The 19638-nt window shown below is 42.5% G+C and overlaps 1 protein-coding gene and 1 long non-coding RNA gene across 2 annotated transcripts in view; both read right to left on the bottom strand.

Moving 5' to 3' along the window:
* Positions 1–19638, bottom strand: part of alk (ALK receptor tyrosine kinase) — a 290978-nt gene that overhangs the window by 152583 nt on the left and 118757 nt on the right. Inside the window, 1 exon segment of the mRNA XM_076978386.1 lies at positions 6997–7110. Within this exon segment, the coding sequence (XP_076834501.1) occupies positions 6997–7110 (114 nt within the window).
* LOC143480622 (uncharacterized) overlaps positions 11531–19638 on the bottom strand; it is a 49836-nt gene continuing 41728 nt past the window's right edge. Inside the window, exon 3 of the long non-coding RNA XR_013121858.1 lies at positions 11531–13428. This is a non-coding gene — a long non-coding RNA (uncharacterized LOC143480622). The remainder of the gene's footprint in view (positions 13429–19638) is intronic.

Raw genomic sequence — 19638 nt, 5'->3', positions numbered from 1 at the left:
TTAATACACCAATCACTTCAGAAATATTTAAACCTACACACAATAGCCACTTCATTAGATAAACCTCATACACGTGCTTGTCCTGGAATGGTTGGGTTGATATTGATGTGTGTGGGTGGATGTTTGTGTATGTGTGTTTGTGTGTGCGCGTGTGTGTGGTTTTCTGTGTGTGCGGGGTGGATGTTTGTGTGTGTGTGTGTGTGTGTGTATGTGTGTGTGTCTGTGTGTGTGTGTGTGTGTGTGTGTGTTACCTCAATGTCACACCCCTTCTTGTTATTCAGTTATGGGTTACACTTGTCTGTTGTAATTCTCCTTGTTGGTGTACATATTTATGCATTTGCTCTGTGGTTGTCAGTGTTTGCCCTCATGTTCCACACGTTTACCCTGTTTTCAGGTCTACAATGCTTCTGCTGTTTGATAATTGCAGTGCCCTTCATGTTTGTTTTGACGAGTTTAGTCCCTGTTTTGTGTTGTGTTTCAATAAATGTCTGTGTAAACCTTGGCTTGCCTTCTAACTCTGCCTCAACCTCCTCAACAGGTTTTTTTTCTTGGTGTTGTTTTATACAACTTCATTGTTGTAACAACAGCTACAATAGACTTAGCAATTCTACATTTGTCAGTTAGCATGCTACACCTGACTGTTAGCATTTCTACATGTGTCTGTTAATATGCTACACCTGAATGTTAGCATTTCTACATATGTCTGTTAGTATCAGACTGAAGTTTATTCAAGTGTGCTATGAGTATACTTATTTTTCACTAAAACTGAGGAAGTATACTTGAAGGTGACTTTTTATAAAAGTATAAAATTGGTATACTTTCTAGTACACTTAAAGTATATGGTCTGTAGTATACTTGCTATACTTATACTTATACTGAAGTATACTTAATAAAAGTATACTACTTTTTGCTAAGGGATGCTACACCTGACTGTTACCTTTACTAAATTTGTCTGTTAGTATGCTATCAATAAATGTCTGTGTAAACCTTGGCTTGCCTTCTAACTCTGCCTCAACCTCCTCATAACAGGTTTTTTTTTCTTGGTGTTGTTTTATACAACTTCATTGTTGTAACAACAGCTCTAATAGACTTAGCAATTCTACATTTGTCAGTTAGCATGCTACACCTGACTGTTAGCATTTCTACATGTGTCTGTTAGTATGCTACACCTGAATGTTAGCATTTCTACATGTGTCTGTTAGTATCAGACTGAAGTTTATTCAAGTGTGCTATGAGTATACTTATTTTTCACTAAAACTGAGGAAGTATACTTGAAGGTGACTTTTTATAAAAGTATAAAATTGGTATACTTTCTAGTACACTTAAAGTATATGGTCTGTAGTATACTTGCTATACTTAATAAAAGTATACTACTTTTTGCTAAGGGATGCTACACCTGACTGTTACCTTTACTAAATTTGTCTGTTAGTATGCTATATCTGACTGTTAGCTTGCACTGTTGGGCAACCACTACACTGATCATTATTAGTAAGTTTCTGATGACAGGATTACTGTATGGAGCAGGTTAAATGTTGCCAGCAGTTGCTTGTATTCAAGCACGTGCCAGTGTCATAGCTTGGTTGAGTGGGGTCTAATAACAAATGATTTTAAACGACCAGTCCAGAGGTTAGTGAACATATATTCATAGCAAATATGATTGAGATGTACATATCAAAAAGAAATAACAAAAATTGCAATAATACGGAATCTTAAAATTCTAGCTAAATATAATGTGATTTCCATCTCATGGGGCCTAAAATTTCCCAAAAGCAAAACTTAAATATTTTCAGAGCCTTCACCTTTAAGTCTACATGAACTGACTGCGGTCTTGGGTTCAACTCTGTCCCTCATCTCCGTATAGAACAACAACCAGCCAAGCAATCAGACAGCACCTGTATCTGTGAACAGTAACATGCAGACCACGACGGTCAGTGCGTATCTTGAAATAAACGCTGTTACAATATAGCAGTAAGGACTGGGGTGGACTGTAACTGCAGTGGCAAAGAGCTTTATGGATCATAAATCTGTGAAATCCAAATGGCAAATTATTCCTTCTACACTTTATATGCCCCTTACATGAGGCCAGATCATTAAAAAACCTTCCTTTCAGCAGAATGAGCAGCTAGGAATCAGGTGTCTCAGAGGGAATGCCCATGCAGGGAAGACCTACCAGTACTAATGCAGGCAGTAGCACTCTGTGTAACTGCCACAGGCTATAACATCCTTTTGCATATTAGTTCCTTTATAGATGTCTGAGATGGACTTTGTAAAAATATCTGTTAAGCGATTAGTAAAATCCAATTTTCTCATCTATCTATGAGCATTAACTTAATAGAGTGTTGGTTGCATATAACACCGCTGTCCACAGTGACACAAGGATCGCAGTCCAGCACATCAATTAAATCACCACCTTGCAGTGAAACAGATACCGATTCAGGAGCCTGTTTGTTGATTAATGACATTCCTAATTGTGCAGACATTATATAAATGTGACTAGTAAATCCAACATGAATCATCTGCAGGCGGCGTGATAAATAACAGCGCTGATTTATTGCGGGTGTAGCAGTCGGTTCATTGCCGATGCCGTGTTTGATTTGAAGTGGGTGGCAGTGAAGACCTATAAAGAGAGTCCGCTTTGGGTTAATGAGCCTGTAATGTCAAAGTGACCCCGACCTCATTTATCACAGGGAGCTGAGATTGAGCACTTTGTTACCTAACCGTGTCAGGGGTCGGCTGGAAGCCGGCCAGGTGTTGCCAGTTTCAGCTCGGAATACAAATGACTGGGCTCTGCCTAAACAATACTACGAGGCACCAGACAGAAGAACAAACAAAAATAATTGGTCCTCTGATTTGCATACAAGCCCTGCTGACACAAACCAAATTTAATTGTTATGTTTGAACATTTTCTTTGTGAGTGTAGAAAATAACATAATGCATTATGTGTTGCATATACGTCCTTTGGGTGGGAAGATGAATATGTTTATTTTTGTTATTATGGGCAAAATATGTGCAGGTCCTGATCAATTGTGGCCGCAATTCTGCTGGAATGGACGATGTCTTTGGGGGCATCTTGGCACCCCTCCTCAGAGCCACCCTGTTGGACATGCGTGTGTGTGTGTGTGTGTGTGTGTGTGTGTGTGTGAGACAATTAGATGAGTCATGAGTCAGACAGCTAAGACGCAGAGTGATGTGGACAGTCTAAATAAACTCGAGCAAAAAGCTCAGTACACCACGGCCCAGACAGATATTCATCTCCGACATCCCTTAACTGGTGGTCGCTTTTCCTTAAGAAGGACTTCGGAGGAAAATCCAATTTCGGTTCTCATTTTGCTGCCGATGAGGCCAAATTCCCACGCTTTGTGTCACAGCTGGAGTCTGTGGACAGGAGCACCCTGGGAGAGAAAAGCCAAGGTGAAGCTAGCTGAAAAGGAGCCCAGGAATGAACCTGGTGCCTGTGCCCCCCTACCTCAAAAACACCCACCCTCCCCACTCACCGCCCCAAAACTCCCCCCCCCCAACCACCTTGCACTCAGTCATATTCTGACACAGGGCACAAAGGGACCAGCAACAAAATGTCATAATGGCGTTGGCACTGTGCCCAAGTACAGAATAATGACTTGGTATGGTGAGGCGAAAGACTTAAAAAAGCGCTACACAAATATATTTGCTGACAGTCTGCATAACCAGGCCCGGGTCGAGAGACACCACGTGTGTTTTATTTTAGGGCAACAAAAATGTCACATTGCAAGGAAAGTTGTTTGCTGTTTTCACCAGCACCATAAAAGGGAAGAGAAAAGTTACAGCAAAAATGAAACTGGCAAAACTTAATATGAGAAATGTATTCTTTCTTCTGTCAAACCCAAGAAACATATTAGAATTCTAACACATTTAATATCATGTACCAACTATCAAATGGGATTGAGTAATTATACTGTAAATATTCCAATTGAGTCATATTTGTCTCTAACCCTTTTGACATTTCACCTTAGCCTGTTGACACCCTTGCAAGGCATATGGCTGCCTCTGGCTCTTCCAGCCCACACAACCCCTCCACTCAGCCCCCCACCCCCTTGCAGTGCCAGCCTGCTGTCTCCTGGCATATGCCTGGCACACACTCTAGATGAGTTTGCCTCTGGCAAAGCAACCCTCCAAACAAGTGCGTGCATTAGTCCTAATGTCACGCTTGTGGAGCAGGGTCTGCCTCCTTGTGGAGGTTCATGGATTAAACCCCCACCCTGTGACCCTCTCCTCCGCCCCCGCCCTGTGACCCTCTCCTCCGCCCCCGCCCTGTGACCCTCACCTCCGCCCCCGCCCTGTGGCGCACATGCTGCCCCATCCAAGCTCCACCACCACCACCACCACCACCGGTTACATTAATTGCTAGCACACAATACATGCTGGGAGCACAGTGACGATGGCCTGTTGTGTGAAGAGAGTGGATTGTTCTGGTATTCACCTTACTCCATACAGCCCATATTTCACCAAGGTCCTGGATCTCACAACAGTGCCTAGCAAAGTCGGCAAACCTGTGACTCCTAGTGGCAGAATTGGAAGTGTCTTAAATAGTGGTTTACACTGGTGGGGAAAGTCTGACACCATGCAAACTCTATTACGGCTAACACTATCGAACTCTTTCATCTGTTTCAGTCAAACAGGCGCTTCTGCAGAGGAGACAGGTGATTCAGTGGCAATCAACTTCAGACAAAGCAAGATCATTGTCACTGACTTGTAGAATAACAACACTGCGAGGGACTTTTCTCTCAGTAGATTCTGTCAGGCAGACGTTGTATGCCATAGAGCTTACATGCGACTATAGGAAGGGTTTAATATTGTGACTTTGGCATTGGTAAGCTTGACATGGTAAAGGCGACATGATGTGTGTGTGGCCACAGTGTGGTCAGATGCTTCATTTCAGTCCTTCACTGGACCACGACAGCGTGAGTGACACACTGACTGGGAGGCGGGCCGGTCCAGCATAAATCAGAGGGTACACAAGCACCACACTGACACCAATTACACGGCCCAGAGGGACCAATGGCAGACGCCCGGCCCTGTTCTTCATACATCAGTCATGCCTGTGCATTTCACAAACAGCCAGGTGACAGCTTTGCACTACCACGCTATTGAAAATTTGCAGCTGGCCTTGACCACATGAGCAGATATGAGCATCGGCCAATAAAGAACACTGACGTATGCACTGCCAGTGCTGAGTGACGTCCATACGCTCAGCCTCTGTGATCGAAAACTGGGCCCTGAGGATCACAGACAGACCACAGCTCACACTCCCCCCCACCCCCCCTGTGTCTTACAATCACACACACTCTGTGACCAATCTCACTCATCCATACAGGCAAGCAGCTTCAAAGTAAATTATTCTCTTCCCTACTTTATCTTACACTGCCCTCCAGAATTAGTGGCACCCTGGGTAAAGATGAGGGGGGAAAAAGGGCAAAAATAAAAATGTGTTTGAAAAGGCCATACATGAGTTTCCCTGACGTTTAGTATGAGCTCACAGGGTAAATAAGATTAGACATTTATTAACAGGGAGGAAACAAAAGATAGATTAACACCTGAAATGACCCGTTCAGCTACAATGGCGATGATTAAAGAGTTACAAATAACTGGAGCTGCAATGAACTTGTCTTGGAGAGGATACAGCTGTATGTGTGTGGAGGAGGATGGAGAACCCTTACCAAGGGTTACGCCTGCACCATTTCACAAGATGGACGACAGACCAGGATCAGTGAGGCTCTGCATGTAAAGGCTGGACCTTCTACCCTGCTTTCTGTACCCATGTGTTGCTTCACTTCCTGGTTTTATTACATGTGCTTTTTGTTTTCATTTGTAGTAATGTCCTTTGTTTAGTTCTCTGCCTTTTATCGTTGTTGTTTTACCTTATATCTCAGTTAGTTCTTTGGTCGCTAGTGTCACCTGTGTCTTGTTCTTCTTAACTGATGTCCCTATGTGTTCATACCCCGTGTGCTTCACTACGTCGCTGGTCTTTGGTCCAGCCTCGTTACACAGCCTCTGAGGCATCAGCACATGTCTCCACACGGCCAGTCGTGTCTGTAATTAACCTTGTTATCTTATTTTGCTTTCTGTTCTCTTTGTGTTCTAGATCTGTATATGTTGAACTATCTTACTGACCCTGATTATGGATTTGCCCCCAAATAAATTTGGATCTTCTAAACGAACATCTCCACCTCGTGATGGCATCACGATCCTTCAGTGTTCAGAAAGCCTCTAAGCATCACTGATATATTAATTCAAGCCAGGTCAAATGAAGCAAAACAGCATTGTGAGCAAAACAAAAACAACAAAACAAAACAACTCAGGTAGGTTTGGTATAGAAAGAATCATGTAAAAAATAACCACATTTCTATGATGAAGTATAGTGGTGGAACTTTAATGATGTTAGGCAGTTTTGAAATGTTCTGAAAAAAATGCCTTAAGGTAGATTAGGCTTACTAGCATTCTGTATGTTCTCAGGATACAGGCTAATCAAAGATTAAATTACGTCTCAGTTAATTTATAATGTATTCCTATGGGACAGTTTATGATAATGAATATGATTGTGAGCAAACAAACAAAATAAATGAATAATAACCTTTGCAGTAGCTAAGCTGTATACTGCGAGCTGAGAAAAACTCATGTGTTATAAAGCATTCTGTGCATTTTTAATTATGTTTTTAATGCATAGTAAACAGGAGCCCGCTGAGTGGCCAAGTTCTACCTTTCTTCCTCTGTTCATATTTTTCTTTTCCTACTGCTCAACTTGCTTGTTGTGTCATGTCTGATATCTTTAGGATTTCCGAGCTATGTATCGATCAGAGCAACGGCATTTCCCCATATTCTGCCTCAGACGGTCAGATGCTGGGTGTACAAGTGATAAAGGACAGAGCACAGATCTGCAGGCTGACGTGGAGCTGGTGGCGTGTGTCCCTGTCTAGAGCAGCGGCTCCCTCTCTCGGTACACAGCTGATTACAGGGACGTACCTGCGGATGGCGCTGTATCCTCCGGGAATGTGACTTCTTCCTCTGCTATCCAGGAGAAGTTCCAGTATCTGAGGGGGGGGTCTGTCTTCCCCGCACTTCTAGTTGACGTCGAGCCTGTGAACGGAATTGCATTGAATTTAAATTTATTTCTGCACAATTTAAAACACACAAACAAGGAAATAACGTAACAGACAGTTAGAGACAAAAACTGATATGGGCTTATATAAAGCCCGAACCACAGCACAAGATGCCTTTTCAAATATATTAGACTCCGTGCTCCAGTGTGCCGTGTGTCTTCTCCTAGGCATTAGGACAGATTTAAAGAAATGATCCTGCGTTAAAAATAATTATAAATAATTTTTAGAAATCTGTATTCAAAACTGTGTAAAATGTTTGTATGATGTTTTATTACAGACAGGGCCAAAATATATCTATCTTTTTTCAGGGCATAATTTCAGAACCTCATTCCTTTATTGTCTGTAACTTTAAATGAAACCTTTGACAAAAACACATTAAAGCCATTTCAAGTATTTATTGAACAACGTTATTGTGCTGCTTTGTTGTTTCAGGATTCTGGATAATGTTGCTGTGTTTGTTTGCTTATTTTGTAATCTGGATAATATTTGCTCTTTTTTTTTAGATTCTGAATTATGTTGCTGCGTTGTCGTTTTACAGATTTTATGATTTTTCAGATCTTGGGAGGAAGTACTTCTTTGTGCTTTTTCAAATCAGAGTGATAGTTCATAAGAAATCACTCACAGAGAAGCAGGAAATCACATTGATAAATATAATCACGTCAAGTTACAAAATAACACTTATATTTCCAAATAAGTGAAAACTTTAGTCATTTCCTAAGCAGCATATTAGATTTTTTACAGTGTGCTCAAAGCCTTTTCAGCCAGTCCTAATGACCAAATAGTCCAACTCATGATGAAATTTCCTCAGTGGTCTTACAGTTAGTGTGGTCAGCATGAAAGGAATCTACTAAGGGTTACTCTAACTCCTCAATGAAAGCAATGAACAGAAAGCACAGGCTGGTAGACTGTGTCTCAGAGGAATGTAGGCATACCTAAACCCTTAAATCATTCTAAATGACCATTAAGCCAGAATCAATAGTAAACACAGCTTGACTTTCATAAGTACTGAGTCAAATACAGTGAGAGCCTGATACAGGACTGGGCCCTCACCTGGGCCATTTTTCTCCTTCACACACAGTTAATACCCGACAAGGAAACACTTCTACACCAAAACCCCCACACAAACCCCTTACAGAGCTCAAGGGTTCTGGAAGATTCCAGCTTTGAACAGTTCTAGCATCTCTGGCTCGCTTCATTTCCTCATCCTCTCTTATCCAGTGACTTTCTTATTCCCTGCTTACGGCATTTTCCAGCACTCACATGCCTGTGGTGAGCTGGGTCTCTATCTCTGGACAAAAGACAAAAAAAAAACCCAGAACCACAGCACTACTTCATCATGTGATCAATGAGGCCTAGAGATCCAGCTCTTCTCGTCTGCTTCCTCATCACCCTGGAGCCCCTCGCAGCGGCTGATCTCAGGGCCGCTCAACCACGCCAGCCTTCCTCTGTCTCCAAATAATGAAATAAGTAACAAACGCTCGATATAAAACACCACCATGTGGAGGAACAGACACGGGCCTGGGAGGACATGATGCACTGCCTGTCTCGTGGGCTTTGTTTGGCACTGGTCCACTGATCCTGAAACAAACTCAATTATCCATGAAGAGGGGTGGGTTGGTGGGTGGGGGGGAGTTACAGCACAGAATTCCCGTTGACCTATCAAATGTCCGTCTTCCTCCTAAATGCCCTTTGACCTATCACATGTCCGTCTCCCTCCTAAATGCCAGTGAATGGACACAATATGGTCTTCAAAAGCTCATCATTAGAGGCACAACCCACGCATGTTAAGAAGAAATCAAATAGTTTCAGTAATGGAGTCATTCAACCTCCAGACCAGTTAAGTGCTGCATACATTTGGGTTAATCAAACATGAAACTATCCAAGGATCTTAAAAGCATTCAAGTAGCCCTTTGAAAATGCTGATCTTGTATAATGACACAGACTTTTTTTACAAATCATTTTTTATATGTTTTATCCCCTTGTGTCCCTCAATGTGACAAGTCTCCGGCAGAAACTGAGGAAGAAAACAGAACAGGGGAATAAATGTGAGCTCCACAAAAGACAAGTAGTACAGTGAACTCAGGCTGAATGGAAATCTCTCTGCATGATCCTGTTCTCTACCCATAATCCCCCTGTGGCATAGTTTACATGTCACTGCAACAACTGCGCTATATTAATTAAGATGGGATGTAGATACATACATTAATACTTGGATAAATTGATTACCTGTCCACTCTTGGTGGATCATTAAAAGCTCGTCAAAGTCTACCAGTAAAGAAGAGGGTGGAAAAATGTCAGGGGCTGAATTAAACTCAGGCGATAGCACAAAGGAGCACATTGATTTCTGTCAGGCTCAGTCCATCTCCGCCTCTCTCGGATTCTGCACATGTGCGGGGCTTTATTTATTTATTTTCCTCCGAAGTCAGCTGACCTACTCGTGTATCCTCAGCACAGTCTTCTTCTCTCTTTACAGGCTCCTCCGCAAGACTGTGGGTGACTACAAATGTTCGGGGATAAACATTCTTCTTGTATTCGTCAATACGCTTTTCCTTGTAGCCCAGAATGGGCGAAAACATTCCGTTCACATCCACGTCGTCTTTATGCGTCTGTTGTGATACTCTTACATACATGTCTATAAAAATCTAAATTAAGACCAGATTCAATCAGGTAATTCAAAGTAACACCTGTTTTCCTTTATGTAGATACACAAAAGCATGTCTGTAATTGTTTTTTTAAGGTTATATATGACTACTAATAGCTCGGTTTACACACACAGCTGTGCAAATACAGAACACTATACACACTAATATGAAATTATGTGTGGCTCAAAACAACTGGCCAATCTGCAAACCACGTTTGAGAATCTTCATGCATCAAATATTCACAGATTCACTTATTATATATTCCTTATGGTAAAAATGAGCAGTCGTTTCTTCGGCACCTGCATTTCCACACTAATAGAGAAGTTGTCATGTGATCTCATCTCTGGGAGATACTGTTTGCATACTTTTAATAGTGCACTATTGTTAAATGACGTTCACTGACTGTGGATGCTGAATTCGTTTAGAAACAAAGCCTGGGGCAGCTTGCAGCATCAGTACAGGTTGGGCTACACTAATATCTGCCGAGTACTCTTGTTTTCATTTGCTTTCTGGAGAGAATCATAACACAAGGCTGAACACCTAAGCTTCAGTTCCTACAGATGTTTCTCATATTCACACTTTGATGATACAAACATATGCACACAAATCCACTAGATAAGTCCCGTCCTCTGTTTAGATTTAACAAGTCTTGATCTTTTTTTCTGTCACAAATGTCAGTATTCTGTTTTATCAAAAGGTCATGAGCATTAGATTGTTGAGTACTTACTGTGACTGTGACGGGCAGGGTGAGCAACTAAAAAGGAAGCGATCACGCCAAGTGTCAGGGAAATAGGATGGTTTAATAGAAAGTGCGCAAACCAAAAACCCGTGACATTGTTCCAGATGAAGGAAATAATAATCAGCAGTCAACTGGTACAAAGACAAGACATATATAGACGAACAAACGACCCTCAGGTGAGACGGATCACGGGTCCCATCCACCTGAGGGACGAACATCACGTGACCAAAACCGGACATCTGCCGCTGTAAACGGGGGCGACCGGCAGGGCCCCCCCCCCCACAACGTGACAGTGACCGTAAGGATATGAGGACCATCATAGACATTCTTAGTGATGTACTGTACTGGGAAAGGTTAAAAAAAATAATAAATACATAAATAAAATGTCAGCAGACGTTGAGCACACTGTCAGTTGAGTTTGCTGTTTTAAGCACCTAAATTAAATCAGGTCAAACAGAGAGCTTCATCTGAGGTCTTCCCCAGGAAGACATGTTCATTGATTTTCAGTTACAAAAAAGAGATGGAAATATATCATAAGAATGATTTCAAACCATGTCAGTCGATGGATAGTTTCTTGTTGGAAAATTCATACCAAGATAAATTGTTGAGATTGATTGATGAGTGACAGCTTCAGGTGACATATCCTGCCTTTTGAAATAATGATGCTATGGTATTGCAATAGGAAAATTTATCTCCAGTCTGACTTTCAAGACCTCCACCGATTCTATAAGACCGGTTTGTATCATTTTTATAGATATCAAGCAGGCCTTGTCATACAGTATTTTATTCATCAAATGAATGAAGATGTAGGTTATTCCTATTCATCAGTGTTTTTGTTTTTTATGATAAACAGATGAACAATGATGGAGTAAATTTCTGCTGAACATATTAAATTAGGATTAAAAGTTTCACCTCCACATACAGAATTGTTGAAATAGACAATTCAATGAACCCAGTGTTCTTGATTCAGTTTGAAACAATTCAAACAATTGAAAAAGATTTTTTAGTGTGCTGTATCTACTGTACATAACAAATGTCCTTAACACAGTGTGTTCTTGTTCTAAGTCCATTGACAATTAGGGTTAAAATTAAATATAGGACTTTAATATACAAATATCATTTTTATTTTGCTTTTCAATGTATACAATACATAAACAGTTAATCACATGTTACATAAGCAGAATTACATGCTTGGTTTCTATGACATTAGACTGTAATGCAGTCAATACATGCCTTCATTCATCTATGGAAAGTAGAAACTGTTACCACTGAAAATTTCATTTTGTTAACCCCAATTACCACTTTTTAATGTTGAAAATGCAGTCCAAGTTAGTCTTCCTGCAACATGAGTCTTTACTCAACAACAATCACACCCAATGCACAACAATCTGAAAAAAAATGTCTCCACCTTCGACTCAAACACACCATTGGCTGAAAGTTTAGATTTTTTTCTTTTCGATACTTTTTTTTCTATGAGTGTTGTGAGGGAAATAATTACTGCAGTGCTACATCATGCTCTTTGTCATTGCCTCAAATAACTGAAATTTCAGAGGGTTAAAGCAATTTCTGCTTAGCCCAAAGTGCGAATAAATGTAATGTTTGTCAGAGCAGGGCTTTCCTGTGCAGACAGGTTTCTGGAACTATGCAGACTCTTCTTTTGTCATCATATGATCTACAGCTTAAAACATTTTTTTTTTCTGTCAAGAGCCTCTTTTCAGCACTTTTTTGATCAAAGGCTGATCTGGTGTGGTAGGGGTACTTGGCCATCTTTAATTTCACACAGATGGCGTTTGCAGTCACACAAGGCACCATGCAACATTTATTTTGAAGTGGAAAAGTTTCAAGATTCCACCTTTGGGGTCCTGAAACTTTCTTAGCATTCTCTCTGTATTCAGAGAGCTGTTTTGTCTCGTCAGGAGCATGAGTGACCATTGTTAGCATCCACTTTTAAAAGGGTTTCTGTTCGCTTGGTTAATCCAACCGGTCCACTGTCATCCAAAACCTTATTGTACTCTCGTACCACTTCAAAACAGCTGATCATTACAAACTTGCCATGCATTTAGTCTTTTTATCCTCATCCCTGAAGTAACCCATTTAATCTTGTCTTCTTCGGAATAATGCAGGAATATTACGAAACACTTGACATGTTAGTCAAAACCAGCAATTAACAAGGCGACTCTCCACTAATTTTCAGTGCAGGGTCTGACACGGGTTACTAAGTACCTTAAAATATAAGCAAAATGATCATGATGTAGCAAGGCTTTCGCCAAATTAGATTCATACTAAAGAACTGGACACCACCTGACAGCAGTTGTGAAACATACTCTATTACTGAGTTAAATAGTCCAAATGGCCGAGCATGCCTTATCAACACAAGCAGGTGTTTCTCTCCAGATTGCTTCTGTTGAGAAAGTTATATGCATACCGTAGATCGGAAATGGTAATGAACCAATCTATTTTTTTATATCATTGCTGATGAGTATGAAAGTGGCAGGAACGTTGTGAAAGCTAACTGTGGCCCTCATTTAATTTAGCAGAACATCTGTCTCGCTGTTCCACTTCACTAAAGCAGCCAACAGGAGGCGGAGTTAGTCCAGCCTCAAGCAGAGCCCGTCATGAAGTCTGCTTCTTCTACTCAGGCAACAGGTGTGAGAGCTTAATGATGCTGCCCTAGCAGTAATCAGTTCCTGTAGTAATGACTGGGACAATGAAGGTTTTAACACTGTCGAAGGCAGTGAGGGTTCTTTAAGAGATGATGATGATGATGATGATGATGATGATGATGATGATGATGATGATGAAGAGGAGGAGGAGGAGATGAAGGCGGAGCAGAAGGAGAAAGAAGATGAGGAGATGGATGATGATGGATAAACAGGAACCGAGACTCTCCACTAATCACTGCACAGAGAGACACCTGCAAAAGATAGAAATTATTAAAGTCAGTTTCAGTAACAAACACTGTCTCTTTATATGTACAGTCAACACCCTGTAGGTTCTCAGAGCACAGCCTACACTCAGCAGACATGAATGCAGAGATGTTGAAAGATGACTGGAGTTTTACTGCTTTACTGAGTGAATGAGAAGAGTGATAAAATCTTTAACCTTCCGTAACGTCTCCCCGACTCTGGTTGGCCAGCTATAGTCCTGGACACCCTTGTGCAGTGTGGCCTCGGTTCTAATCTAACACACATAGTTCAGATTATCAAAGCATTTTGTAGCATCTGAAGAGCCAGTTGTGTTGAAACTATCTAAACTAACTCAAATCTGAAGGGTTGTAGATCACTAGGTCTAGAGTTACAGTAGATGCACTACAGCTGTAAGATATGGTTACTTAGGGGCATTCGAACTTGCTGATGCTAAAGCCCTTATAAACTGGCCTGCTGCACAGTTTATGCACAAGACAAAACCTCATTTAAAGAGGAGACTATAAAACAAAATTAATAAGTAAATGAGGATTTGATATTTTATATACTTAATGATCAAGTGTGTTTGGCGATCACAAAATAATTTCTTATTTAAATGCAAATTAGCAGCACTGGGAATTCATGTTTTGTAAATACAGAGTGAGCACTGCAGCATTTAATTAGAAAAGAGTTTTTCTCCTCCATTTAAGTTTTACTGAGGTGAAGGGACATGTCTGGATCTACTGGGTTGAGTCACTTGACATATGGAATGTCTGGATCTTCAATCTGGGTTGAGTCTTTTTGCATATAAAATACTTTTTTTCTACAGATGCCATATGGACTGGCTTAAATGCCAAAGTTGATAAAAATCATCTCTTATGCATCACCAGATTTCTCACAAAAAAGTTAGACATAAAAAAAAAAGACAGACGTGCATAAAAAACAGACGTGTGCATGGAGTCCTTCATTGTTACTTCACAATTATGTGGCAGCCAATGAAAACACAAGATGTGCAGGCCACGGATTCACCAGGGACGGGAGTCACTGACTCAGATTCACAGACTAAGGTAATATGCATTAATACATTCTGAGCTGAGAACAGGCCTTCAGGTTATTGTAAATTGCTTCCGTCCTTCAATCTGTCACCAGCCAACACCTCAACCTTACGCAATTATCAAAATGTGCATACAGGTACCCAGTTGAAGAATATGTTATACTCATCAGCTAAAGCGGAGAAGAAACAAGATGTCTTTGCCCTACCACTCCCTCTTCTCCACAGAGCCACAGTGCTTGGACCTGCTCCTTGGCCAGGACGTTCAGAACACGGTGGAGCAAACACTATCCATCAGTTAAACGCCAGCACTGTATGAAAGTGGATGTGATTTAGCGATACGCCTTCCTGCTCCCCCATAATCGGTGAGTCGGGGAGTTAATGCAATACAGCTCAGCTTTTAAACAGGGAAGCAGCACTCCATAAATCTGAACTGCAGTTTTGACCTCATATCTCTGTTTTACCCTCTCCCTCCCCCTCACTGCATGTGTGTGTGTGTGTGTGTGTGTGTGTGTGTGTGTGTGTGTATGGGCGTGTGTGTGTGTTTGCGTGTGTGTGTGTTTGCGTGTGTGTGTGTGTGTGTGTGTGTGTGTGTGTGTGTGTGTGTGTGTATGGGCGTGTGTGTGTGTGTGTGTGTGTGTGTGTGTGTGTATGTGTGTGTGTGTGTGTGTGTGTGTGTGTGTGTGTATGTATGCGTGTATTACTGTAAGTCATAGAGATCACCTCTTCAGGAACTTTGTCCACGTAACTTATTCTTACCCTGGTCCCCCAAAGAGGATTCAAACCCAAATGAGGAGCACTTACTTAAATACTGACATATTACATATTATTTTCACATGCACAGCCTTCTGCAGTGTTGATTCTGGTCAAGCTTCAATGATCCTATATCTGCTTCTATATCTCTACAACACATTATATGATGAAAACATTAGCATCACTGCATGAGGGCTTTGTTTCTAGATGAATGTCATTGACTAATTTGCATCAAGTGTGATGAATTCCATAGAACTCAACAACAACAACATCTGTCCACCATTTGTACTTTTTGGGAGGTTTTACTCATTTTCAATTGGCTCCTAACAGCTCAACTGACATTAACTGGTCATAATCAGCATGTGATTAAAGAGACCTGTTGGCCTTGGATTTGAAACGATTTGAATGGTTCAAAAGCTCTCCCTACATCTGTTCTTCTGGTTTGTAAGTGCTGATTTGCCATTGGGAAGAAGCTAACACACACACACACACACACACACACACACACAAGTTTGTGGGTGAGTGCATGTGCATTAGAGTACACAGAAAGAAGAGAGAGCTGCTGTATTGATTAAGTCCTCCACTGTGTCTCCTTAATGATAAATGTTTGCTGAATATGCAGCCTCTAAAAAGGCAGCAGGAGAGTGGGGGGGCACTGGAGAGAGTCATTAGTGTAAAACACAGACTACCAACTATACAGGAGGACATCGCACATTCACTCTGCACATATTTTAGCTTAAGGGTCGACCGTTCAGAGCCGAGACCTCAGGGCAGAAGAGATTCTTTTTTATTGCCCACAGCGAAAGTCTCTCTTATCAGTCATTACATCTGCATACTTCTTTGGTCCACAAATTGAGGATTACTCTAGAAAATCTTAATCTGCTCTAAGCAGAAGTATTCCTTTACATCCATGGACTCATACCCTGTACTCTTGATTCATATTGATTTGTACACTATCATGAAAAATGTTTCATTGCTAATAATCTGACAGAGAAATGTACGGATATCCGTGTTTACACATGCGCATACACACACATGTAATGAGGCCATTAGACTCAGTCTCTCTTTGCCACACATTTTTAGTGCATAAATGCATTTCAATACATTACTGTAAACCTGTATTCTACAGTCAGTGCTTTTAGCTGCTTTTAGCTGTCCTATCTGACAGCATGCTTGTTATCTGGCCTCGGTAACGGTTAGCATTCAATTTCCTTCCGAGCTAATCACACTCTCACTCCTCTCAAGCATGGGACAAGTCACCATCACCATCTCGCAACAGCCGCTGTGGCCCGAATCCGCCATCCTCAGCATCCTGGCCAGCAGCTATTGGCCCGAAAAGATCAACAGAAGAACAAGAACACAAGTTACAGCTCCAGACATGGAAGAGAGAGACAGAAACAGAGGGAAAGAGACAGATGGAGACAAATCAGGGCTGGAGTGAGTGACAGGAGGTTCAGTATGTTGTGTGTAACAGCACTTTGGATGATGCAGTTAGTGTCAGTAGGCCTAAAGGTATCTGCCCTTTCAGAAGCCACATCAAATGGGTGGTTTTCAGCACACGATGGGTAATTCTGTGTGAAATAACCTTCCCCAAGGGCAGCGCCTGAGGCAATCGATACTATAGGTGTGTGCTGCCAGAGAGCAGAGCAGGATTTATTCACACCTGTGTAGCGAACAGTGGCCCAGACTAAACAATCCTTTTACACTACCTTGGGGGGGGGGGGGGAGTCATCAACCAACAGCCTATTGTAGTCAGTCGGACACCCCATCACCTTTCACATCCTCCAAACAGCTGCAAAACTGCCGAACTGTCCTTGTGCTCCTCAGAAACAGCAGCGTGTTTGATCAGGGCTCACCTCGTTTCTGACATTACTCGTGTCGTTCATTTCCCTACTTCACCTCATCCTACCTCTTAAAAGCTCTGAAGGGTGTGGTCACCATGTAGTCAGCAACACCATATAATTGAAAATGGAAGCCATGACAATCTGTTGCTGACTGGAGCGTCACCTCATCTGAACGACTGAACGACGGCTGAATGTGCGGGACTGAAATTAGGGTATTTTCATGACAGATTGCCCCATTTACTAGGGCATGGCTGCTCAAGCCACCACCCCAATTTAACGCAGACGTGATCGAGAGAAAACCTGAATACAACTACGAATCAGTGGTCTGATGCCACTACTCCAAAAGTAATTTAGCAGAGGTTAAAGACACAATGCTGGAGGTCCATCTCATCCTTTTTTTTTTTAAATGCACCAATACTGATGGTGCATAGTTTCTATCTATTTGGAGACTGCGACATTGAACGAGAGAGAGAGAGAGAGAGAGAGAGAGAGAGAGAGAGAGAAGCAATTGCAAACGGGTATAACCATTTTATTCAAAGATTCGAAGAACTAAATCAAATGATTGGATAAGGGAAGGAGAGAGAGCGGAGGTCCCCTTCACCACCACACCCCAGCACTGTGTGTATATGTGCATGCAATTGTCAGGTCCCACAACACATGTAATGGTGTCATCTGGTCGAGGCCAGCTTCTTCTCTTCTAGGTAGAGAGATGACTGCAGCATCTGGTGTTGTCCCAACATGACAGTCCATTCCCGCTCCTGAACTTCTATTTGTCTCTGAACCAGAACTGTTCTCGCAGTCACTGAGCCCATATCACTCAGGCCTTTCAGTACATGCCTTCATCTTCATCTGTCTCTCCAGCCTTGTTCAGAACGTGAACTTCTCACCCGGTCGTGCCCTTCCCTTCTTTCTTCACCAACCTGACAAACTCATTCATCCAAGCCCAGGTGCTCAAACATCACCATCTCTCCTCTTGAAAAATTCTCTTTGACTTTTTCTTTTTTGTCCAGGCGCTGCTGACATTCCTGATGAACTGTTCCAGATATGTACCAGTTACGTCTGAGATTCATCTCTGCTCGGCTCTCTTTAAGCAGAGCTGGCGTTGGTCTTCAGATCTACGGCCACACCTCCTTAAAGTTGTCACATTGGGCTTGACCAACACGGACAGCGAAGCCCACGCCCACCGCCGCTGCTTCCTGGCGAGTACGACGTGCTGTGGAGTCGCACATAAAAGGCTATTGACGTTACACTTGACTATATACGTGTTCACTTCCGCTGACTAACAATATATCGACAACACACTTTTCGAGAATGTAGAATCAGAAATGTAGCCATTAGCACAGCTAGCCGTCTCCTGAGAGTTTATAGATTATAAATGAATCGTCTCTCCTCCTCTCGTTTGTGTCTCTGTCATCACGTCCTTTCTTCTGCCCAGTCCTGCCAGTGGAGCGCAGGGCCGTGGGGACGCCGCACAAGCCCACGTGCCCCTGCTTGTTCAGAGGTTCAGAGCAGGCAGGGAGAAACAGCTCCCTGAGTAGCTCCACTCCAGTGATTAAGGAAATATTGATGGCGCTGAATTAATTGCAGAATGAATTTCCCCATGTTGTTCCTCTTTTACTTTGACCATCACATTGTCCTCATCACCCACAAGGGCATCAGATTTGTCATCTATTGCATTTTTTATTTGCCCGGCATGTAAAAGTGACAATGCAAATGGAGACGAGCGCGGGCTTGTGAGGACGGCTACGGAGGCGAGCGCGGGTGTGTGAGGATGGTTACGGAGACGAGTACGGGTGTGTGAGGACGGTTACGGAGACGAGCGCGAGGGCATGAGGACGGTTATGGAGACGAGAGCGGGCATGAGGACAGTTATAGAGACGAGAGCGGGCGTGAGGACGGTTATGGAGACGAGCGCGGGTGTGCGAGGACGGTTACGGAGACGAGGGTGGGCGTGAGGACGGCTACGGAGACCAGCGCGGGTCTGCGAGGACGGTTACGGAGACGAGGGTGGGCGTGAGGACAAAGACACAGACGAGCGCGGGCGCGCGAGGACGGCTATGGAGACGAGCGCGGGCGCGCGAGGACGGCTACGTCGGCCCGCTGGCCTCGTCACTAATGGAGATCAACGGGCGCCGACCAATGAAAATTAAAAACCAGGACAGAGGGCCGCAGCGAGCCTGCCGGAACCGAAGCGTGTCAGCTTGCATCAGTCAACGTCTGGCGGGCGGCTGACGCAAATACCAGGAGCTCAGCTCGCCGAGCTCCACCTGACAGCTGCCAAGACAGAGTCGTGGCCTGAAGAACTGCAGCTCTTCTGCACAGAGCACTCCTGTGAGACCAGCTGTCCACGCTATTACAAGTGATGACCCACAGTGCTAAGTGAGGATGATGTTAAGTTTATTCATGATATGACACACACACACACACAGACACACACAAACAAGCAAAATATATAAAATATATATACACTGTGTGTGTGAGTGTATATATATATATATATATATATATATATATATATATATATATATATATGTATGTATGTAAGAACAAATAAAACGAGTGAGTGAGCCATC

This window comes from Brachyhypopomus gauderio, chromosome 17 (genome assembly GCF_052324685.1).
Source record: "Brachyhypopomus gauderio isolate BG-103 chromosome 17, BGAUD_0.2, whole genome shotgun sequence".
In the NCBI taxonomy this organism is placed as follows: Eukaryota; Metazoa; Chordata; class Actinopteri; order Gymnotiformes; family Hypopomidae; genus Brachyhypopomus; species Brachyhypopomus gauderio.
Note: the sequence above shows the minus strand (reverse complement) of the source record. Positions and strands in the feature narration are given on the sequence as shown.